This window comes from Salvelinus namaycush, chromosome 9, assembly GCF_016432855.1.
Source record: "Salvelinus namaycush isolate Seneca chromosome 9, SaNama_1.0, whole genome shotgun sequence".
NCBI lineage: Eukaryota > Metazoa > Chordata > Actinopteri > Salmoniformes > Salmonidae > Salvelinus > Salvelinus namaycush.
Window position 1 is genome coordinate 7,310,358 of NC_052315.1, and position 25,000 is coordinate 7,335,357.

The window sequence follows — 25,000 nt, forward strand, 5'->3', positions numbered from 1 at the left end:
CAGGGGGAGTGTAGATACAGCAGGGGGAGTGTAGATACAGCAGGGGGAGTGTAGATACAGCAGGGGGAGTGTAGATACAGCAGGGGGAGTGTAGATACAGCAGGGGGAGTGTAGATACAGCAGGGGGAGTGTAGATACAGCAGGGGGAGTGTAGATACAGCAGGGGGAGTGTAGATACAGCAGGGGGAGTGTAGATACAGCAGGGGGAGTGTAGATACAGCAGGGGGAGTGTAGATACAGCAGTGGGAGTGTAGATACAGCAGGGGGAGTGTAGATACAGCAGGGGGAGTGTATATACAGCAGGGGGAGTGTATATACAGCAGAGGGAGTGTAGATACAGCAGGGGGAGTGTAGATACAGCAGGGGGAGTGTAGATACAGCAGGGAGAGTGTAGATACAGCAGGGAGAGTGTAGATACAGCAGGGGGAGTGTAGATACAGCAGGGGAGTGTAGATGCAGCAGGGGAGTGTAGATACAGCAGGGGGAGTGTAGATACAGCAGGGGGAGTGTAGATACAGCAGGGGGAGTGTAGATACAGCAGAGGGAGTGTAGATACAGCAGGGAGAGTGTAGATACAGCAGGGAGAGTGTAGATACAGCAGGGAGAGTGTAGATGCAGCAGGGGGAGTGTAGATGCAGCAGGGGAGTGTATATACAGCAGGGGGAGTGTAGATACAGCAGGGGGAGTGTAGATACAGCAGGGGGAGTGTAGATACGGCAGGGGGAGTGTAGATACAGTAAGGGGACTGTAAATACAGTAGGGGGAGTGTAGATACAGCAGGGGGAGTGTAGATACAGTAGGGGGAGTGTAGATACAGCAGGGGGAGTGTAGATACGGCAGGGGGAGTGTAGATACAGGCAGGGGACTGTAGATACAGTAAGGGGAGTGTAGATACAGCAGGGGGAGTGTAGATACAGCAGGGGGAGTGTAGATACAGTAGGGGGAGTGTAAATACAGCAGGGGGAGTGTAGATACAGCAGGGGAGTGTAGATACAATAGGGGGAGTGTAGATACAGCAGGGGGAGTTTATGTACAGCAGGGGGAGTGTAGATACAGCAGGGGAGTGTAGATACAATAGGGGGAGTGTAGATACAGCAGGGGAGTGTAGATACAATAGGGGGAGTGTAGATACAGCAGGGGGAGTGTAGATACAGCAGGGGGAGTATAGATACAGTGTATATGTGTGTGAGTTTTCTATCAGTCCCTTGTCCTTTGCCTCATGTCCTACATCTGAAAATCTTTAGCCTATAATCCCCTATACCTCCTAACTCCTACAGTCCCCTATATCCCCTGACCCCTATATCTCCTGACTCCTATAGTCCCCTATATCTCCTGACTCCTATAGTCCCCTATATCTCCTGACTCCTACAGTCCCCTATATCTCCTGACTCCTATAGTCCCCTATATCTCCTGACTCCTACAGTCCCCTATATCCCCTGACCCCTATATCTCCTGACTCCTATAGTCCCCTATATCTCCTGACTCCTATAGTCCCCTATATCTCCTGACTCCTATAGTCCCCTATATCTCCTGACTCCTATAGTCCCCTATATCTCCTGACTCCTATAGTCCCCTATATCTCCTGACTCCTATAGTCCCCTATATCTCCTGACTCCTATAGTCCCCTATATCTCCTGACTCCTATAGTCCCCTATATCTCCTGACTCCTATAGTCCCCTATATCTCCTGACTCCTATAGTCCCCTATATCTCCTGACTCCTATAGTCCCCTATATCTCCTGACTCCTATAGTCCCCTATATCTCCTGACTCCTATAGTCCCCTATATCTCCTGACTCCTATAGTCCCCTATATCTCTTGACTCCTATAGTCCCCTATATCTCTTGACTCCTATAGTCCCCTATATCTCCTGACTCCTATAGTCCCCTTTACCAAGACAGATGGCAGCAGTGGAGAGAGGGGGAGATGGAGGAACAGAGAGAGAGACGGATAGAGATGGGAGAGAGAGAGACGGAGAGAGGGAGAAAGGGAGGGAGACAGGGAGACAGAAACAGGGGGAGGTGGAGGGGAGTGTGTGAGCATCAACAACAGGCAAACATCTTGATACAGATTCAATAAATACTATTTCAGCAGTTGGTGACCACTCTTCCATCTTTCTTAACCAATCCATAATCTCTCCACCACCACTCTTCTCCTCCGCCCTCCTACCTCCCTTTCTCATCAGTGAATACAGTAAAAACAAATGTGATAAAATAGAGAATCCTGTTGGGATAGAATGTCTATACACTCCTCTCTGAATGCTGAATTAAATATAGTTGCGTTGCAGAATGACGCTTGATAGACCAGGAAGTGCCCACTGTGATATGCATCTGCGACGGCCGCCCACAAAGACTGGCGTAGGATCAGCGTTCCTCATGTCCAAGTTTGTTTTGAGCATAGAGGCCAGTAGTTAGTATACACGTGGAAACGTCCTGACTGCAAGGGATGTAGCCTATGCATCCAATAGAGGCTTACAGGTAGCTACATTAGAAAGAGCTAGAACAGGGGTCTCCAGCAGGTCGATTGCAAGCTACCAGTAGCTTGCAGCCAACATATGAGTAGCTCGCCAAACAATTCTGAAAGTGCACTCACGTGTTCCACCACAAAATGTCAAAGAAATCTCACAAGCATCAGACACCGCAAGCTCCCAGCTACTATCTAATCAACGCAACATTCACATTATCCCACCCCTGGTTAGCCACTATTGGCTTAAAAAGCCAAACCTAACACAATAAATGCCAATTAATTTCCAGCAATATTGCGCCTGTCTGTGTGGTAAGCGCGTTTGTCCATCACTCCATGTGTAACCATCTTGTGGTTTGACAGAAATACTTTCCCCAAAACCTTCTCAATTAAATGTTAACTGCAAAGTAGGCTTACCTGGTAGAAGTATGTCATGAGTAATTATATCATTTGTAACTATTATTTTGATCAAACGTTGCAATGAAATGAGCAGCAGCAGTCATTTGTATCTATTATTTTGATCAAACGTTGCCATGAAATGAGCAGCAGCAGTACAGAACCATCGCTAGACCACCACATTAGAGGGCACATTCCTAACTCGCTAGATGGCAATTAAAGGGCCAGATGCGTAAAACTTCTTAAGGCTAGGGGGCAGTATTCAGAAGACTGACGTGCCCAAAGTAAACTGCCTGTTACTCAGGCCCAGAAGCTAGGATATGCATGTACTTGGTAGCATTGGATAGAAACCACTCTGAAGTTTCTAAAACTGTTAAAATAATGTATGTGAGTAGAACAGATCATATTTGGCAGGCAAAAACCCGAGGAGAATCCATCACGAAATTAGTTTGAGGTCACAGGCCATTCCAATGTTTGTCTATGAGATATTCAAAGGAATTCCTCCTAGATTGCAGTTCCTATAGATGTCAACAGTCTTTAGAAAGGGTTTCAGGCTTGTTTTTTGAAAAATGAGCTAGTAGTTGTAGTTTTTCAAGTTGTCTCTCATTAGGACTGTAGTCTTGTGGCACGCGTGGATGAGGGCGCGCACTTCGTTATTTCTCTCCGGTATTGAACATACTACATTCCGTCTTAAATTTGATAGTTTATTTACATATTCTGGTACCTGAGGATTGATTAGAAAGGTTGTTTGACTTGTTTGGACGAAGTTTAGCGGTAACTTTTGAGATTTCTTTGTCTGCATGTTGAACGAGTGGATTACTGAATCAAACGTGCCAACTAAACTGACTTTTTTGGGATATAAAGAAGGACTTTATCGAACAAAACGACCATTTGTTGTGTAGCTGGGACCCTTGGGATTGCAAACAGAGGAAGATCTTCAAAGGTAAGTGATTTATTTGATCGCTATTTCAGATTTTTGTGACGCCTCTGCTGGTTTGGAAAATGTTTTAATGCTGGGGTATGCGAAGCGCTGCCTCAGATAATCGCATGGTATGCTTTCGCCGTAAAGCCTTTTTGAAATCTGACAACGCGTTTGAATTAACAAGAAGTTAAGCTTTTAAACGATGTAAGACACTTGTGTTTTCATGAATGTTTAATATTACGATTTTTGTATTTCGCGCCCTGCTATTTCACGGGATGTTGTCGAGGTGGGTTGCTAGCGTCCCACCTAGCCCAAAGAGGTTATTAAGGGGGGATTACACCCCAAAAATTATTCCAGACCCTTAAAAAAAGGTCTTCAGATGTGATTTAAGCATCGACATCCAATTATGTTGTTTCTCTATAAACAATTGTAATTTTGAGAGTGAAAATATAAAAAATCTAACGGAACATAATTTGGGAAAATATAAAACAAAATTTGGGAAACAAATCTCAGATTTTATAGAGCCCCGTTTAGAGTTGTTTATTAACCTGTTTGGGCTGCAAGGGGCAGTATTGAGTAGCTAGATAAAAGGTGTCCATTTCAAACGGCCTCGTACTCAATTCTTGCTCGTACAATATGCATATTATTATTACTATTGGATAGAAAACACTATCTAGTTTCTAAAACCGTTTGAATTATTTCTCTGAGCGAAACAGAACTCATTCTGCAGCACATTTCCTGACCAGGAAGTGGAAAGTCTGAAATCGATGCTCTGTTCTTCTTCCTGCCTATAAATGGGCACAAGACCTATTAGTATACATGCACGTCATACACCTTCCTCTGGGTGTCAAGAGGCTGTGAGAGAAGAAATGAGGTGATTATCTTGGTCTGAGATGGAACACATCATCTTGGAATGACGTGTCCCCCATTTTCGGTACTCTGAAGAGCGCGAGCTGGACATTGGGATTGCCTTTTGTTTAGCTGCCGTTATAGGCGACTACAATCTCCGGCTCTCCGGATGTTATTTCATATATCTGTCGTAGTCGCCGGCGCCCAAGTGTTTCTGGCTATTGTGCTAAGCTAATATAACGCTACATTTTTTTTTCGCTGTAAAACACTTAATAAATCGGAAATATTGGCTGGAATCACAAGATGCCTGTCTTTCATTTGCTGTACACTATGTATTTTTCAGAAATGTTTTATGATGAGTAATTAGGTATTTGACGTTGGTGCCTGTAATTATTATGGCTGCTTTCGGTGCAATTTCTGACTGTAGCTGCAATGTAAACTATGATTTATACCTGAAATATGCACATTTTTCTAACAAAACATATGCTATACAATAAATATGTTATCAGACTGTCATCTGATGAAGTTGTTTCTTGGTTAGTGGCTATTTATATCTTTATTTGGTCGAATTTGTGATAGCTACTGATGGAGTAAAAAACTGGTGGAGTAAAAAAAGTGGTGTCTTTTGCTAACGTGGTTAGCTAATAGATTTACATATTGTGTCTTCCCTGTAAAACATTTTAAAAATCGGACATGTTGGCTGGATTCACAAGATGTGTACCTTTCATATGCTGTATTGGACTTGTTAATGTGTGAAAGTTAAATATTTTTAAAAAATATATATTTTGAATTTCGCGCCCTGCACTTGAGCTGGCTGTTGTCATAAGTGTACCGACGTCGGGCTTGCAGCCAGAAGAAGTTAACTGTTATTTTACCAGGTATATTGACAGAAAACATTGTGCACTACTTTCTCTTGTACACTAAGAACCTAGGGAAAAGTTGCAGAGAAGAGGAGAAGAAAGTGACTATTTGAAAGCTAGAGAAAAATGACTAGCTCCTGACATAGTTCATTTTTTTTAATTAGCTCTCATGCTAGAAAAGGTTAGAGACCCCTGAGCTAGAAGGTACTGGTACAAGGAACAAACATTATCTATGCATGAAGCTGGCTGAGAATATTGGTGCAGTGAGCAATCAAACACTATATATATTGCAAAACTATAGGACAATAGACTCCACTGGTCATGACCTCATCATTATGCGCCGTCGAGTGACTCACCTCTGATGATGGACAGCTTGGCGTTAACGTTGACCTCACCCTCGCTATTTTCCGCCACGCACTCATAGATGTTCTCGTCCCGCGGCGCTCGTAGAGGCTGGATCCGAAGGACGGCGCCGGCACCCTCGTCGAACTCTATAGTCTGTGTCAGAGAGAAAGGGCAACGTTATGATTCGATATAAGAACCTTTTCAGAGTATAAACCCTCATTCTCAGCAATGTCAACTAATAATCATAACATAACTGTCAGTGTGCTCATAGATCACGCTATACATGGGATTTTACATATGATTTTACATGTGATTTCCATAATATATAACAAAGAGAACACACGTGTGGATAGATGCGGGTGACCAAGTGAAGTGACGTGCCTGTTGTGAGCCGAACAGTTCAGCGTCGAGTCATGATGAATCTCAAGGCTACAGCGCTAATGAGGAAAGAGCACTGTGACTGAGTCCAGATCAATATCAAAGCAAAAGCTGCTGGAGGGGGAATGCAACGATTTCGACCTTCATAAAATGACTGTTTAAAAGCAAGGAAATGGCAATCATTGGAGCCACAGTTCAATCGTTTTTTCTGTCTTCGCAGAAGAGAATGCAAAACAGTTTGGGATTGGACTGTACTTGTCCTGTACTGCTCTGTATTTGTCCTGTACTTGTCCTGTACTGCTCTGTATTTGTCCTGTACTTGTCCTGTACTGCTCTGTATTTGTCATGTACTTGTCCTGTACTGTACTTGGCCTGTATTTGACTTGTAGTCTCCTGTACTTGTCCTGTTCTGTACTTGTCCTCTACTCTCCTGTACTGTACCTGTCCTGTACTCTCCTGTATTTATCCTGGACTGGTCCTGGACTTGTCCTGTATTTTTTCTGTTCTTTCCTGTGCTTGTCCTGTCCTTGTCCTATACTTGTCCTATACTTGTCCTATACTTGTATTTGTCATGCACTGTCCCCAATTTGTTCTGTATAGATCTGTCCTGTATTTGTCATCTCAAAGAACTTGTCCTGTTCTGTACTTGTCATGTCCTGTACTTGTCCTGTATTTGTCTTGTACTCTCCTGTACTTGTCCTGTCCTGTCCTTGTCCTGTACTTGCCTTGTCCTGTCCTTGGCCTGTACTTGTCCTTGGCCTGTACTTGTCCTTATTCTGTACTTGTCCTTGTCCTGTACTTGTCCTTGTCCTGTACTTGTCCTGTCCTGTACTTGTCCTGTCCTGTACTTGTCCTGTTCTGTACTTGTCCTGTCCTGTCCTGTACTTGTCCTGTACCTGTCATGTCCCTGTCCTTTACATGTCCTTTACTTGTCCTGTACTGTACTTGTCCTGCACTGTACTTGTCCTGTCCTGTACTTGTCCTGTCCTGTACTTGTCCTATCCTGTCCTGTACTTGTCCTGTACCTGTCATGTCCCTGTCCTTTACATGTCCTTTACTTGTCCTGTACTTGTCCTGTACTGTACTTGTCCTGCACTGTACTTGTCCTGTACTTGTCCTGTACTTGCCTGTCCTGTCCTGTCCTTGTCCTGTATTTGTCCTGCCCTGTACTTGTCCTGTACTTGACCTGTCCTGTACTAGTCCTGTACCTGTCATGTCCCTGTCCTGTACCTGTCCTTTACTTGTCCTTCCCTTATCCTGTACTTGTCCTTATCCTGTACTTGTCCTTATCCTGTACTTGTCCTATCCTGTCCTGTACTTGTCCTGTACCTGTCATGCCCCTGTCCTTTACATGTCCTTTACTTGTCCTGTACTTGTCCTGTACTGTACTTGTCCTGTACTTGTCCTGTACTCTCCTTGTCCTTTCCTGTACTTGTCCTGTACTTGACCTGTCCTGTACTAGTCCTGTACCTGTCATGTCCCTGTCCTGTACCTGTCCTTTACTTGTCCTTCCCTTATCCTGTACTTGTCCTTATCCTGTACTTGTCCTTATCCTGTACTTGTCCTTATCCTGTACTTGTCCTGTACCTGTCCTGTACCTGTCCTCTACCTGTCCTGTACTTGGCATGTTCTGTCCTATCTTGTCCTGTCCTGTACTTCTCCTTCTCCTGTATCTGTCATATCCCTGTCCTGCACTTGTACTTGTACTGTACTTGTCCTGTACTGTCCTATCATTGTCCTACACCTGTCATATCCTTGTCCTGTACCTGTCATATCCTTGTCCTGTATCTGTCATATCCTTGTCCTGTACTTGTCCTGTCCTTGACTTGTCCTGTACTTGTCCTGTCCTTGACTTGTCCTGCACTTGTCCTGTACTTGTCCTGTACTTGCGTGTGTCTGACTGTGTGTCGGTCTGTGTGTGTGTGTGACTGTTTGTGTGTGTGTGTGTGACTGTTTGTGTGTGTGTGTGACTGTGTGTGTGTGTGTGTGACTGTGTGTGTGTGTGTGTGACTGTGTGTGTGTGTGTGTGTGTGTGTGTATATATGTGTGTGTGTGTGTGTGTGTTCTTCACAGATTTCTAAGCAGTGTTAGATATTTCTCTTGTTTTCCTTCTTCTCTAATTAATACTCAGGTTCTATCTTCTTCTTCTCTTATTAATACTCAGGTTCCATCTTCTTCTTCTCTTATTAATACTCAGGTTCCATCTTCTTCTTCTCTTATTAATACTCAGGTTCCATCTTCTTCTTCTCTTATTAATGCTCAGGTTCCATCTTCTTCTTCTCTTATTAATACTCAGGTTCCATCTTCTTCTTCTCTTATTAATACTCAGGTTCCATCTTCTTCTTCTCTTATTAATACTCAGGTTCCATCTTCTTCTTCTCTTATTAATACTCAGGTTCCATCTTCTTCTTCTCTTATTAATACTCAGGTCCCATCTTCATCTCTTATTAATACTCAGGTTCCATCTTCTTCTTCTCTTATTAATACTCAGCAGGAATCTTCTTCCCTCCTTCTAAGTACGCTGGCAGAGTCGTTAACGTGACTGTGTGTTAGCACAAGAGCGTGTATGTGTGTGTTAGCGAGTCTGTGTCTGTGTGTGTGTGCTGTCGATGTGAGGAGTGTGTTAATTAAGGAAACCCTGAGAATCAATCATGACTTTAGACACACCATCTGGGCTCACACAGAGACACACAACAAACAAACATCATAAATAAGGCACAGCGGGCGCAGGGGGAAAGTAGCACGCCACTACTAGAACCGAACGTCAAACAAACGTCAAATTCAGCTCGTCATTCAAGTGGAAAAGGACAAGTAGAACGTATTGGCACTGTGCCAAGTCATGTCACTAAACATGCGGTGGTTTCTTGTAATTGATGCCTGGTTAAAATAAAACCATTGTCTGTCGTGATGTAGTTTGTGTACAAGTAAATGATCTACCTTGGTGAAACAAAGAAGTGATATATCCATGTCAAATTAAAGAATAGACATGTGTGGCTCAGTTTGTAAAAGCTTTAGAAATGCCAGGGTTGTGGGTTCGATTCCTGTTGGGGCCGCATATACGAATATGTAAGTTGCTTTGCATAAATGTGTCTGCTAAATTGTATTTATTATGTATATTATATTAATATTTATTATTCCATACTACATCCACAACAGTAGGGGGCAGTGTAGGGTTACAAGGTTACACTGTCTCACCTCAATGCGCTGGGAGTTGACTTTCTTCCCCTTCTTGTTCCAGCTCACCCGGGGCTTAGGGTCTCCTGTCGCCTGGCACACGAACGAGACCACACCCCCAGATACGCCAATCTGGTCTACGGGAACTTTAGTGAATCTTGGCTGTGCTGGAACGAGGGAGAGAGGGAGAGGGAGAGACATTAGAACAGACTAAAGAGACCAAAGTGATGCAACAGTACCAGTGGAGTTAACCCAATTCATTACGGGCCCAGTTGTAGTGGGCCCAGTTGTAGCTGCAAATTAAGGTAATTACATTTCGAAAAGTTTATGTGCATACACAAACAAACAGACACACACACCAAAAACAAAAAAACACACACACACACACCAAAGAACACACACACACACACACACACACCAAAGAACACACACACACACACACACACACACACACACACACACACACACACACACACACACACACACACACACACACACACACACACACACACACACACACACACACACACACCAAAATGGAGGTGGAGAAGAAGGCAGCCGTTTTACATGACCCCAACCGATCGTGTTTTTTTGTTTGTTTATCTGAGTTGTTTGTAACTTATTTTTTTACTCATTTTGTACATAATGTTGCCGCGAGCATTTCTTATGACCGAAAAAAACTTCTGAACATCAGGACTAGGATTACTCACCACGGACTGGAAGAATCCGTTAATGGGTCTGACAAGCCCGACGCGAATGATATACTGCTTTCTCGGGAACAGGCCCAGATCCCTGTGATTTGTCGGAAAAAGATGCGGGAAAAAAGGGGCCAGAGGGCGGGCTGCCTTCTGAGAATTCGTAGGCGATCAAATAAACCCCCACTTCCTTCCATTCTGCTAGCAAACGTGCAATCTTTGGATAACAAAATAGATGACCTACGCGGAAGATTAAACTACCAACGGGACATTCAAAACTGTAATATCTTATGCTTCATGGAGTCATGGCTGAACGACGACACTATCAACATACAGCTGGCTGGTTATACGCTGCACCGGCAGGATAGAACACCGGCGTCTGGTAAGACAAGGGGCAGCGGACTATGTATTTTTGTAAATAACAGCTGGTGCACGATATCTAAGGCTATTGCTGAGGCTGACGAAGAGTATCTCATGATAAACTGTAGACCACACTATCTACCGAGAGAGTTTATCTGTATTCTTCGTAGCTGTTTACATACCACCACAGTCAGAGGATGGCACTAACACACCATTGAATGAGCTGCATTACGCCACAAATAAGCAAACAAGAAAACGTTCACCCAGAGGCGGCGCTCCTAGTAGCCCGGGACTTTAATGCATGGAAACTTCAATCCATTTTACCAAATTTCTATCAGCATGTAAAATGTGCAACCACAGGGGGGGAAAAAAACTCTGGACCACCTTTACTCAACACACAGAGACTCATACAAAGCTCTCCCTCACCCTCCATTTGGCAAATCTGACCATAATTCTGTCAGTGAGTAGATCAATAAAAAAAGTGGTCAGATGAAGCAGATGCTAAGCTACAGGACTGTTTTGCTAGCACAGACTGGAATATGTTCAGTGTTTCCTCCAATGGCATTGAGGAGTACACCACATCAGTCATTGGCTTCATCAATAACTGCATCGATGACATCGTCCTAACAGTGACCGTACGTACATACCGCAACCAGAAGCCATGGATTACAGGCAACATCTGCACTGCCACATCTGCCACTTTCAAGGAGCTGGACTCTAACCCGGACGCTTATAAGAAATCCCGCTATGCCCACCGACGAACCATCAAACAGGCAAAGCGCCAATACAGGATTAAGATCGAATCATACTACACTGGCTCTGACGCTCGTCGGATGTGGCAGGGTTTGCAAACCATTACAGACTACAAAGGGAAGCACAGCCGAGAGCTGCCCAGTGACACGAGCCTACTAGACGAGCAAAACTACTTCTATGCTCGCTTCGAGGCAAATAACACTGAAACATGCATGAGAGCACCAGCTGTTCCGGAAGACTGTGTGATCACGCTCTCCACAGCCGATGTGAGTAAGACCTTTAAACAGGTCAACATTCACAAAGCCGCAGGGCCAGACGGATTACCAGGATGTGTACTCCGAGCATGCGCTGACCAACTAGAAAGTGTCTTCACTGACATTTTAAACCTCCACCTGTCCGAGTCTGTAATGCCTACATGTTTTAAGCAGACTACTATAGTCCCTGTGCCCAAGAACACCAATGTAACCTGCCTAAATGATTACTGACCCGTAGAACTCACGTCTGTAGCCATGACGTGCTTTGCAAGGCTGGTCATGGCTCACATCAACACCATCATCCCAGAAACCCTAGGCCCACTCCAATTTGCATTCCACCCAAACAGATCCACAGCTGATGCAATCTCTATTGCACTCAACACTGCCCTTTCCCACCTGGACAAAAGGAACACCTATCTGAGAATGCTATTCATTGCTACAGCTTAGCGTTCAACACCATAGTGGCCTCAAAGCTTATCAATAAGCTAAGGACCCTGGGACTAAACACCTCCCTCTGCAACTGGATCCTGGACTTCCTGACGGGCTGCCCCCCGTTGGTAGGGGTAGGTAACAACACATCCACCACACTGATCCTCAACACAGGGGCCCCTCAGGGGTGCGTGCTCAGCCCCCTCCTGTACTTCCCTGTTCACTCATGATTGCAAGTCCAGGCACGACTCCAACACTATCATTAAGTTAGCCGATGACACAACAGTGTTAGGCCTGATCACTGACAATGAAGAGACAGCCCATAGGGAGGAGGTCAGAGACCTGGCAGTGTGGTGCCGGGACAACAACCTCTCCCTCAACATGATTAAGACAAAGGAGATGATTGTAGACTACAGGAAAAAGAGGGCCGAGCACACCCCCATTTTCATCCACGGGGCTGCAGTGGAGCAGGTTGAGAGCTTCAAGTTCCTTGGTGTCCACATCACCAACAAACTAACATGGTCCAAGCACACCAAGACAGTTGTGAAGAGGGCACGACATTTACATTTTACATTTAAGTCATTTAGCAGACGCTCTAATCCAGAGCGACCTACAAATTGGTGCATTCACCTTATGATATCCAGTGGAACAATCACTTTACAATAGTGCATCTAAATCTTTTAAGGGGGGGGGGGGGGTTAGAAGGATTACTTTATCCTATGCTAGGTATTCCTTAAAGAGGTGGGGTTTCAGGTGTCTCCGGAAGGTGGTGATTGACTCCGCTGACCTGGCGTCGTGAGGGAGTTTGTTCCACCATTGGGGTGCCAGAGCAGCGAACAGTTTTGACTGGGCTGAGCGGGAACTGTACTTCCTCAGAGGTAGGGAGGCGAGCAGGCCAGAGGTGGATGAACGCAGTGCCCTTGTTTGGGTGTAGGGCCTGATCAGAGCCTGAAGGTACGGAGGTGCCGTTCCCCTCACAGCTCCGTAGGCAAGCACCATGGTCTTGTAGCGGATGCGAGCTTCAACTGGAAGCCAGTGGAGAGAGCGGAGGAGCGGGGTGACGTGAGAGAACTTGGGAAGGTTGAACACCAGACGGGCTGCGGCGTTCTGGATGAGTTGTAGGGGTTTAATGGCACAGGCAGGGAGCCCAGCCAACAGCGAGTTGCAGTAATCCAGACGGGAGATGACACCGCTGCTACTTCTGTTGTTATCATCTATGTATAGTCACTTTAATAACTCTACCTACATGTACACATTACCTCAACTAACCGGTGCTCCCGCACATTGACTCTATATCGGTACACCCCTTTATATAGTCTCGATATTGTTATTTTACTGCTGCTCTTTAATTACTTGTTACTTTTATTTCTTAATCTTATCCGTATTTTTTAAAACTGCATTGTTGGTTAAGGGCTCGATAAGTAAGCATTTCACTCTAAGGTCTACACCAGTTGTATTCGGTGCATGTGACTAATACAATTTTATTTTATTTGAAAAACACACACGCACACCAAAAAAATACACACACACAATCACACCAAAACACACACACCAAAACACAAACAAAAAAAACCACACACACCAAAAGACACACACACACCAAAAGACACACACACACCAAAACAGACACCAAAGCAGACACACACACACACCAAAACAGACACCAAAGCAGACACACACACACACACACATTGTATGAGAAGGCAGTGAGGACATGAATTGGACTTCCTCATTCCTCTGCTGTATAATTTGACGGCTAGACAATATGCACCCTGACACACTGACACCTGACAACCTAACACCCTGACGCCCTAACACGCTGACGCCCTGACACGCTGACACCCTAACGACCTAACACCCTGACACCCCGACAACCTAACACCCTGACACGCTGACACCCTGATTCCTTGACATCCTGACACCAACATGAATCATTTAATGGAGCAATGAATAATAAAGCACCAAGGAAACTGCAGAGGTTGACGGGAACTGCGGAGGCTGACGGGAGCTGCGGAGGCTGACGGGAGCTGCGGAGGCTGACGGGAGCTGCGGAGGCTGACGGGAGCTGCGGAGGCTGACGGGAGCTGCGGAGGCTGACGGGAGCTGCGGAGGCTGACGGGAACTGCGGAGGCTGACGGGAACTGCGGAGGCTGACGGGAACTGCGGAGGCTGACGGGAGCTGCGGAGGCTGACGGGAGCTGCGGAAGCTGACGGGAACTGCGGAGGCTGACGGGAGCTGCGGAGGCTGACGGGAGCTCTACAGAGATTTGTTCTGCATTACAACTATACTTAACACCGTTCTGAAGGTTTTACGTTTTTTAACAGAACATCCTTGCCTTGACTGAAGAATATCAACTCAAATCGATAATACCATGTTCACTTTCTTCCTAATATTCTCTGATTTGACCAACATTGCTTAGGAGGACGCAGCAACTTTTTAGTTACTTAGTAACCTTTCACAACTACAAGTCTGGCAGTGGGAATCCTCTAGGGTAGTGGTTCCCAAACTTTTTATAGTCCCGTACCCCTTCAAAACATTACACCTCCAGCTTCATACCCCCTCTAGCACCATGGTCAGCGCACTCTCAAATTTTGTTTTTTGCCATCATTGTAAGCCTGCCACACACACACACACTATACATTCATTAAACATAAGAATGAGTGTGAGTTTGTCACAATCCGGCTCGTGGGAAGAGACAAAGAGCTCTTATAGGACCAGGGTACAAATAATAATCAATAATTTTGCTCTTTATTTAACCATCTTACATATAAAACTGTATTTGTTCATCGCAAATTGTGAATAACTCACAGGTTAATGAGAAGGGTGTGCTTGAAAGCATGCACATAACTCTGTAATGTTGGGTTGTTTTGGAGAGAGTCTCAGTCTTAAACATACACATCATTTTTCCTGTATTTAGTTTTCATGCTAGTGAGGGCAGAGAATCCACTCTGACATCCACTCTGACATAGGTACGTGGTTGCAAAGGGCATCAGTGTCTTAACAGAGCGATTTGCCAAGGCAGGATACTCTGAGCGCAGCCCAATCCAGAAATCTGACAGTGGCTTCTGATTAAATTCCATTTTCACAGAACCGCATGTTGCAATTTCGATGAGGCTTTCTTGTTCAGATATCGTTAAGTGGACTGGAGGCAGGAAAGGGATAACGAATCCAGTTGTTTGTGTCATCCGTTTCGGGAAAGTACCTGCGTAATTTTTTATTTATTTTTTATTTAACCTTTATTTAACCAGGTAGGCTAGTTGAGAACAAGTTCTCATTTACAACTGCGACCTGACCAAGATAAAGCATAGCAGTGTGAACAGTCAACAACACAGAGTTACACATGGAGTAAACAATAAACAAGTCAATAACACAGTAGGAAAAAAAACAAAAATTGCGCACCCAACTCACTCAGGTGCTTCGCTATATCACATTTGACATTGTCCGTAAGCTTGAGTTCATTTGCACACAAAAAAAAAATCACACAATGATGGAAAGACCTGTGTGTTGGTGACGAACAATGCCTTATCCAGCATGATGGAGCACCTTGCCATAAGGCAAAAGTGATAACTAAGTGGCTCGGGGAACAAAACATCGATATTTTGGGTCCATGGCCAGGAAACTCCCCAGACCTTAATCATATTGAGAACTTGTGGTCAATCCTCAAGAGGCGGGCGGACAAACAAAAACCCACAAATTCTGACAAACTCCAAGCATTGATTATGCAAGAATTGGCTGCCATCAGTCAGGATGTGGCACAGAAGTTAATTGACAACATGCCAGGGCGGATTTCAGAGGTCTTAAAAAAGAAGGGTCATCACTGCAAATATTGACTCTTTGCATCAACTTCATGTAATTGACAATAAAAGCCTTTGACACTTATGAAATGCTCGTAATTATACAGTACTTCAGTATTCCATAGTAAATTCTGACAAAAATATCTAAAGACACTGAATATGCACAATCGAGAGCATCCTGTCGGGCTGTATCACCGCCTGGTACGGCAACTGCTCCGCCCACAACCGTAAGGCTCTCCAGAGGGTAGTGAGGTCTGCACAACGCATCACCGGGGGCAAACTACCTGCCCTCCAGGACACCTACACCACCCGATGTCACAGGAAGGCCATAAAGATCATCAAGGACAACAACCACCCAAGCCACTGCCTGTTCACCCCGCTATCATCCAGAAGGCGAGGTCAGTACAGGTGCATCAAAGCAAGGACCGAGAGACTGAAAAACAGCTTAAATCTCAAGGCCATCAGACTGTTAAACAGCCACCACTAACATTGAGTGGCTGCTGCCAACATACTGACTCAACTCCACTTTAATAATGTAAAAATTGATGTAAAAAATGTATCACTAGCCACTTTAAACAATGCCACTTAATATAATGTTTACGTACCCTACATTACTCATCTCATATGTATATACTGTACTCGATACCATCTACTGCATCTTGCCTATGCCGTTCTGTACCATCACTCATTCATATATATTTATGTACATATTCTTCATCCCTTTACACTTGTGTGTATAAGGTAGTTGTTGTGAAATTGTTAGGTTAGAAAATGTTTGATTTGATTTGATTTGAAGCAGCAAACTTTGTGAACATTTATATTTGTGTCATTCTCAAAACTTTTGGCCACGACTGTACTTTTGCACATGTAACACACTGTGGCTGAGGAAAGGCACTACTCCCAATATAAGTGAACCCCAAATCAATGTAGTTCTCATCATATTTGCGCCTCTTCGATGGTCCAACGTCCCTGACTGTTGTTCGGTGCTTTCCCAGGTAAGGAGGCAGTAGCTCATCGGGTTCCCTTTTAAGTGCACTACTTTTGACCAGATCATTATGGGCCATGGTCAAAAGTGGTGCACAATATAGAGAATAGGGTGTTATTTGGGACGCAACCCAGCGATGGGAGACTGGCCAAGGTGTCCTCCTTACCTGATGTGCGCTACGGCTCCACAACAAACCAGACAAATTATGTGATGAAGGGAGACGAAGAGAGAGGAAGAGATGAAGAGAGAAAGAGAGATGAAGAGCGATAAAGAACACAGTGGCCTCCATCATTCTTAAATGGAAGAAGTTTGGAACCACCAAGACTCTTCTTAGAGCTGACCGCCCGGCCAAACTGAGCAATCGGGGTAGAAGAGCCTTGGTCAGGGAGGTGACCAAGAACCCGATGGTCACTCTGACAGAGCTCCTGAGTTCCTCTGTGGCAATGGGAGAACCTTCCAGAAGAACAACCATCTTTACAGCACTCCACCAATCAAGCCGTTATGGTAGAGTGGCCAGACGGAAGCCACTTCCGTAAAAGGCACGACAGCCTGCTCGGAGTTTGCCAAAAGCCACTTAAAGACTCTCGAACCATGAGAAACAAGGTTCTCTAGTCTGATGAATCCAAGATTGAACTCTTTGGCCTGAATGCCAAGTGTCATGTCTGGAGGAAACCTGGCACCATCCCTACGGTGAAGCATGGTGGTGGCAGCATCATCCTGTGGGAATGTTTTCAGCGGCAGGGACTGGGAGAATAGTAAGGATTGAGGGAGCAAAGTAGAGAGCGATCCTCAATGAAAACTTGCTCCAGAGCGCTCAGGACTTCAGATTGGGGCGAATGTTCACCTTCCCACAGGACAGCGACCCTAAGCACACAGCCAAGACAACACAGGAGTTGCTTTGGGACAAGTCTCTGAATGTCCTTGAGTGGCCCAGACAGAGCCCGGACTTGAACTCGATTGAATATCTCTGGAGACCTGAAAATAGCTGTGCACCTCCCCTCCAACCTGACAGAGCTTGAGAGGATCTGCAGAGAAGAATGGGAGAAACTCTAAAAATACAGCTGTGCCAAGATTGTAGCGTCATACCCAAGAAGACTCGAGGCTGTAATCGCTACCAAAGGTGCTTCAACAAAGTACTGTAAAGGGTCTGAATACTTATGCAAATGTAATATCATTTAATTTATTTATACATTTGTAAATATTTCAAATAAGCTCTTTTCGCTTTGTCATTATGGTGTATTGTGTGTAGATTGATGAGGAGAAGAAAAGTATTTACTCCATTTTAGAATAAGGCTGTAACGTAACAAAATGGCCTCACTCTACTAGAATCTGAAGTCAAATGTTTACTGTTTGCTGATTATCTGGTTCTTCTGTCACCAACCAAGGAGGGCCTACAGCAGCACCTAGATCTTCTGCATAAATTCTGTCAGACCTGGGCCCTGACAGTAAATATCAGTAAAACAAAATGAATGGTCTTCCAAAAATGGTCCAGTTGCCACGATCACAAATTCCATATAGACGACACCGTTGCCCTAGAGCAAACAAAAAAATATACGTACCTTGGCCTAAACATCAGCGCCGTAGGTAACTTCCACAAAGCTGTGAATGAGCTGAGAGACAAGGTAAGAAGGGCCTTCTACGCCATCAAAAGGAAAATACAATTCGACAAACCAATTAGGATCTGGCTAAAATACTTGAATCAGCTTTGGAACCTATTGCACCTCATGTGAGGTCTGGGGTCCACTCACCAACCAAGAATTCACAAAAGGGGACAAACACCAAAATGAGACATTGCATGCAGAATTCTGCAAAAAGATCCTCTGTGTACAACAGTAAACACTAAATAATACATGCAGAGCAGAATTAGGCCGATACTTGCTAATTATCAAAATCCAGAAAAGAGCCGTTAAATTCTACAACCACCTAAAAGGAGGCGATTCCCAAACCTTCCATAACAAAGCCATCACCTACAGAGAGATGAATCTGGAGAAGAGTCCCCTATCCCCTAACCAAGCTGGTTCTGTTCATAAACCCCACAGAGCCCCTGGACAGCAACACAATTAGACCCAATCAAATCATGAGAAAACAAACAGATAATTACTTGACACATTGGAAAGAATTAACAAAAAAAACTGAGCAAACTAGAATGCTGTTTGGCTCTAAACAGAGAGTACACAGTGGCAGAATACCTGGCCACTGTGACTGACCCAAACTTAAGGAACGCTTTGACTATGTACAGACTCAATGAGCATAGCCTTGCTATTGAGAAAAGCCGCCGTAAGCAGACCTGGCTCTCAAGAGAAGACAGGCTATGTGCACACTGCCCACAAAAGGAGGTGAAAACTGAGCTGCGCTCCCTAACCTCCTATTTATTTCACTTTTGTTTATTATCTATTTCACTTGCTTTGGCAATATAAACATATGTTTCCCATGCCAATAAAGAGATGAAGTGAGATGATAAGAGGTGAAGAGAGATGGAGAGAGGTGAAGAGATATGTAGAGAGATGAAGAATTGGGCTGATGACTCGGCTTGGGCTGATGACCCGTGCCAGCCATCCATCCATCCACACCACAGAGGGAATTGAGCAACAGTCTTTTCCTGTTGGTTCAGTAATACTGTCCTCTGATATCAGTGAAAGGAACAAGAGATTGTGACATTTCCTCTTTCAAACAGAAGGGGTTTCATATTTTCCTTCTATCTTGTCTGCCTCTTGACAAATTGATCCCTGCACTCCAGCAATATGATTGTGGAATGAGTAGACAGAGAAATATAGACTCGGGAATTGTACTGGATCTCCTTGATCACCATTAGAATGAGCAACAGGTGTTTCAGCTGCATTCTTTTATAGAATTCCTCCACTGTTTTTATTTGATTTAACTAGGCAAGTCAGTTAAGAACAAATTCTTATTTATAATGACAGCCTGTTCAGGGGCAGAACGACAGATTTTTACCTTGTCAGCTCTTGGATTCGATCCAGCAACCTTTCGGTTACTGGCCCAACGCTCTAACCACTAGGTTACCTGCCGCCCCAAATGTTCACCTTAGAGAGTATGAATCCCGTATAAAAAATGTATGCAACAACACATCTGCCACGCTGATGCTCAACATGGGGGCTCCTCAGGGGTGCGTGCTTCGTCCCCTCCTGTACTCCCTGTTCACCCACGACTGCACGGCCAAGCACAACTCCAACACCATCATTAAGTTTGCTGATGACAACCGTGGTAGGCCTGATCAACAACAATGATGAGATAGCCTACAGGGAGGAGGCAGTGTGGTAACAGGACAACAACCTTTCCCTCAACATGAGCAAGATAAAGGATCGTGGACTACAGGAAAATGAGGGCCGAACATGCCCCAATCAACGGGGCTGTAGTGGAGTGGGTCGAGAGTTTCAAGTTCCTTGGTGTCCACATCACCAACAAACTATCATGGTCCAAACACACTAAGATTGTTGTGAAGAGGGCCCAACGACACCTTTTCCCCCTCAGGAGACTGAAAAGATGTGACATGGGTCCCCAGATCCTCAAATAATTCTACAGCTGCACCATCGAGAGCATCCTGACCGGTTGCATCCCCGCCTGGTATGGCAACTTCTCGCATCTGGCGCTACAGAGGGTAGTGCGAACGGCCCAGTTCATCACTGGGGTAAAGCTCCCTGCCATCCAGGACCTATATTCTAGCCAGTGTCAGTGGAAGGCCCAAAAAATTGTCAAAGACTCCAGTCACCCAAGTCATAGACTGTTCTCTCTGCTACCGCACGGCAAGCGGCGCCAGAGTGCCAAGTCTAGGTCCAAAAGGCTCCTTAATCTACCCCCAAGCCATAAGACTGCTGAACAATTAATCCAATGGCCACCCGGACTATTTACATTGACCCCCCTTGCTGTTAATTGTCTATGCAGTCACTTTACCCCTACCTACATGTACAAATTACCTCGACTAACCTGTACCACCTGACATTGACTCGGTACTGGTACACCCAGTATATAGCCTCGGTACGGTTATTTTATTGGGTTACTTTTTATTAAATGTTTTACTTTATTTAGTAAATATTTTCTTAACTCTATTTCTTGAACTAAATTGTTGGTTAAGGTGCTTGTAAGCAAACATTTCACGGTAAGGTGCATTCGGCGTATGTGACAAATTACATTTTATTTGATTTTTGAGAGAGAGAGAGACAGAGGTAAAAAGAAATGAGAGAGAGAGCGAAAGAGAAAGAGAGCGAAAGAGAAAGAGAGCGAAAGAGAAAGAGAGACGAAGAGGTAAAAACAAAGCCAGAGAGAGAGAGAGGAAGAGAAGAGAGAGATAGAAAAGAGAGTAATCTCATGAGATGGAAGCCTTTAGAGTCCAGTGAGCAACCAGAGCAGATTGAAGACACCAGTCACTCTTGGCCTCAGGCACTGTTTTATACCCAGCTGAGAACAGAGGATCTGACAGAGTTGGCCATTATGAGAAGGAGAGAGCAGGGATCGGTGTGTGTGTGCACGACCACGGGTCTACGTCTGTATGTCTCTAAATACAATACAATGTGTATGTATGGTGTATGGGTAGGTGTGTGTGTATGTGTAGGTGTGTGTGTATCTGTGTGTGTGTGTGTATGTGTGTGTGTGTGTGTATGTGTAGGTGTGTGTGTGTATGTGTGTATGTGTGTATGTGTAGGTGTAGGTGTGTGTGTGTGTGTGTGTATGTGTATGTGTAGGTGTGTGTATGTGTAGGTGTGTGTGTATGTGTGTGTGTATGTGTGTGTATGTATGGTGTATGTGTGTGTGTATGTGTAGGTGTGTGTGTATGTGTAGGTGTGTGTGTATGTTTAGGTGTGTGTAGGTGTGTATGTGTATGTATGTATGTATGTATGTGTGTGTGTGTGACAACCAAGAACAGCATAATTAACCTTTAAACATTTTCAATTGCTTCCCGCCTCAGGTGTACCGCTGGTGTTATTGATGATTTCGACCATTTATTCAGTATCAACACCCTGGTCATGCAGGCAGTAATTGCATGATAGAAATTGGCTTTTGGAAAAATAAATTGCTTTCTCATTCCACCACAATAAGCAACATCACAAAATTCCACCAAAATACATGATCATCTAGGTGAACATAGACAATATTACGATCATGCCTTGAACAGTTCATAAAATTTGATAATAACAAACTGACGTATCACTGACCAGTGGGTAATCGTTTCATTAGATTAATCATATTGTGACTTTTGTTATTCGTGTTTCTCGTTCCATCTCAGCTGAGAAGACGTCTAGAGGACACAGTCCACTGTAGTCAAGCTGTCTCTCAGTATCTCCCTGTATCCCAGGCCTCTTTCAAATGGAGAAGCGTACAGCTTTAAACTGATAAGGGAAACAGGACCCAGTTTATCTGGCAAGCAGAAGACGACATCCAGGCAGAAATAACCTGAGATGGGCGGAGTGAGCCATCTTCACAGGGACACAGAATGAAGCTTTCCTGAGCCAACTACTGCTGGTAGCGGCGAAGGCCGGTAGCGGGGAAGGCCGGTAGCGGCGAAGGCCGGTAGCGGGGAAGATCGGTAGCGGCGAAGGCTGGTAGCGGCGAAGGCCGGTAGCGGGGAAGGCCGAAGGTTAACCCATACTGTCTAAAGGATACACTTATTTTGCTAATGTAGCATCCCCCATACTGAGTGGTAGGCTCTGCTCAGCTCAGCTATAAGAGAAATGGCACCGTCTCCTTTCAAATAGCCTTTCGCTCCATGTGAGTGTGAGTTCCATTTGCGGTACTTTCACGTTGCCATTAAGTAGGTACATCGGGCGATAGTAGGGTTAAATGACAAATAGTGTAATGGATGAGAGGCTTTGGGAGATGATGATGTGGCTTAGGACAGTGGAGGACAAAATTGTACCTCGTCTACCGACTGAATGGGGTGGAAAAGCCACTTGTCTTCCATTTTGATGGAAATAGGCACCTTTCACAGCCAATAACACCTTTTACAGGCTTATTTGGTGGAGAAAGCAACATTTGGAAATATTAGAGGTGCTATTCAAAACCTAATTGTACCTGCCTCTCTAATACCGCAGACAAAATTAACAGTAGAGGGAGGTTTCAGGGATTATTGTGTAAGAAAATGTTGTAAATGCTGCTGGTTTAGAAACTGTCATATTTGAGGGCCACATAAGCTTTATTGTTACACAACCAACCAAACATGCACATTATAATGGGATTACCTCATTGTGTTTGGATGCATGTTCTGACAGGACACAATCCTTTCTCATTGCTGGATGGTAATACATGTACTGTAGTAGTTAGTAATGTAGAAAAGAAGTATAAAGTTTCAAGAAGTCAGCACCTTGTTAACATACTTAAGCAGTGCTCGGCAGGCCCACATCCACAGATGTCAGCATGCTAGCCACTTGTTATAGAACCCCTGACAGGCTCGATCCAGGCCTGGCTTAACATCCCCTCTGCCTTCAACATGCCAGCACCCTCCAGGCCTTAACACACCAAGCCCCCTATCAATCAGGAACCAATTCAAGTAGGAATCATCGCTATGGAAACCGTCCTCTGTTTCTATACCTCTCTCTCTATCTCCTGCTCTTTCAGGAGTTTGCTGCTCTTGGCTAGTTGACTGCTATGAAGAAGACGTTGAATCGTGAAAAGGAAGAAGGAAAGAAGGAAAAAAATGGTCTCAATTGGAGCAGCATGGATGCATGTAAAAAAATTAAATAAAGAGGTGATCGATTGGGCCTCCAGGGGACAAATGGATTATGAGAGTCCCTGCTTTCTTCGGTTCCCCACTACAGCGTTACATCAGTGGTGTAAACTGTCACCTGAATCACTAACACAGAGGTCTGATGTATGAGGATACTCCAGGCTCCCCAAGCTAGCTGTGGCGATGCTGGAGGACATATGGGCAAATTACCCCTCACTGTCAATTATTGACTGGTGTAGGTCTGATGTTAGATCTTTGCTCATGAGAGAAAATAGTCCCATCAATAAACAACTGGCGCATGCAAATCCTGCACCGTGTAGTGTCGTGTCTGAGGACTCATTTGGCCCTTTCTCCACCCAATGTAATCCTTGCCTTTCCTAGCGAATCTAACGACTTAATGAAACAATTGCTTTTTCAATTAAGGCAGGTTAATTGGGATTAGCTCTCGGTGCTAGGCAGTGGAGGAGTCATCTTGGATGCAGTAATTCACAAATCGAGCGTGCTGATTGGATTGTCAGACCAGAACATCAAAGCGGGCTATCTTCTTCTTTTTACTACAGTCCAACTGGGCCAAGGGGTTGGCGCTACGGAGGCCCAGGCCAAGCATCCGCTGTTTCAAGTGAGATAATAATGATCATTTTCCATCACTTTGTCTCCTTCTCCTATGTATCATGAGGTGAATGTGGACATGAGGTTGCACAGTAGGCTAGCTAACAGAAACTGACTGCAGGATGTGGGAAGGAAATGCGAGTTCTGAGTGTGTTAATGCCAGTGGTCAAACTTCAAGTCCAACCATGCAATACAAATTGTAGAAAAAAAGTAAATCTCAATCTTAGTAAATCTTAATATGTTGGATAAATAAACCAGTTAAAGTTGTGGGATATTAAAGTTTAAGAGTCAATTTCAAAATGGCTGTGCAATCAGATGAGTTAGCGCAATGGGAACAATTGTGTCATTCGGAGTCTCTTCAGGTAATTGACACTTGTTGTCTCCCGAATGAAAAGGACGCCTACAATTGCTGAGAGCCGAAGACAGTTCAGGGCCTCATCTTTTGTGGAAGCATGTAACAAGAGGCCCACAAAATGGGTCTGATAGACAGTCCATCTAGATAGACAGTCCATCTGAATATAGTGACAAAGACACAGCCTTCTGTTCATGACACTGGGTAATTGGAACGTTCTGGTGTTAATGGAAAACATCACTGTCTTTGCTCGATTTCAACAAGGCATGAAAACAATCACAAGGTCAGTCTCCATCTTGACTGCCATACCCATGTTCAACCTGAAAACCCAAGCGCTGCACATAAAACCCATCAAGTGCTCAACTGGAAAAGCCAAAAGCAAAACAAATCATCATGGTAGAAATGTAAAGTCCCACATTTTGAAAAACTACTGCATATCTGTCGAGAAGATTCTGCTCTTATCTAAATCACATGGAGGTCAAGCATTAAATGATATTATATTCCTCCATTTACAAAACCTTTGAAGATGTAAACTTGAGGAGAATACTCATCAAAGCGTTTGACACATTACAATTTCAAAAGGACACCTTGCTGCTGTGGGTGAATTCATTTCTCATGGAGGGGTTGGCGCCTTTCATGCACTTCAATCACCTACATTGTTCTGTCAAACTCTACTCGAACAACATCGCTCAAACTAGTGGACCAAA

The 25,000-nt window shown here is 44.5% G+C and overlaps 1 protein-coding gene across 1 annotated transcript in view; it reads right to left on the bottom strand.

Moving 5' to 3' along the window:
- ptprsa (protein tyrosine phosphatase receptor type Sa) overlaps positions 1-25,000 on the bottom strand; it is a 341,321-nt gene that overhangs the window by 226,818 nt on the left and 89,503 nt on the right. Inside the window, exons 3-4 of the mRNA XM_039000968.1 lie at positions 9,407-9,552; positions 5,845-5,986 (exon numbers count right to left, since the gene is read on the bottom strand). Of these exons, the coding sequence (XP_038856896.1) occupies positions 5,845-5,986; positions 9,407-9,552 (288 nt within the window). The remainder of the gene's footprint in view (positions 1-5,844; positions 5,987-9,406; positions 9,553-25,000) is intronic.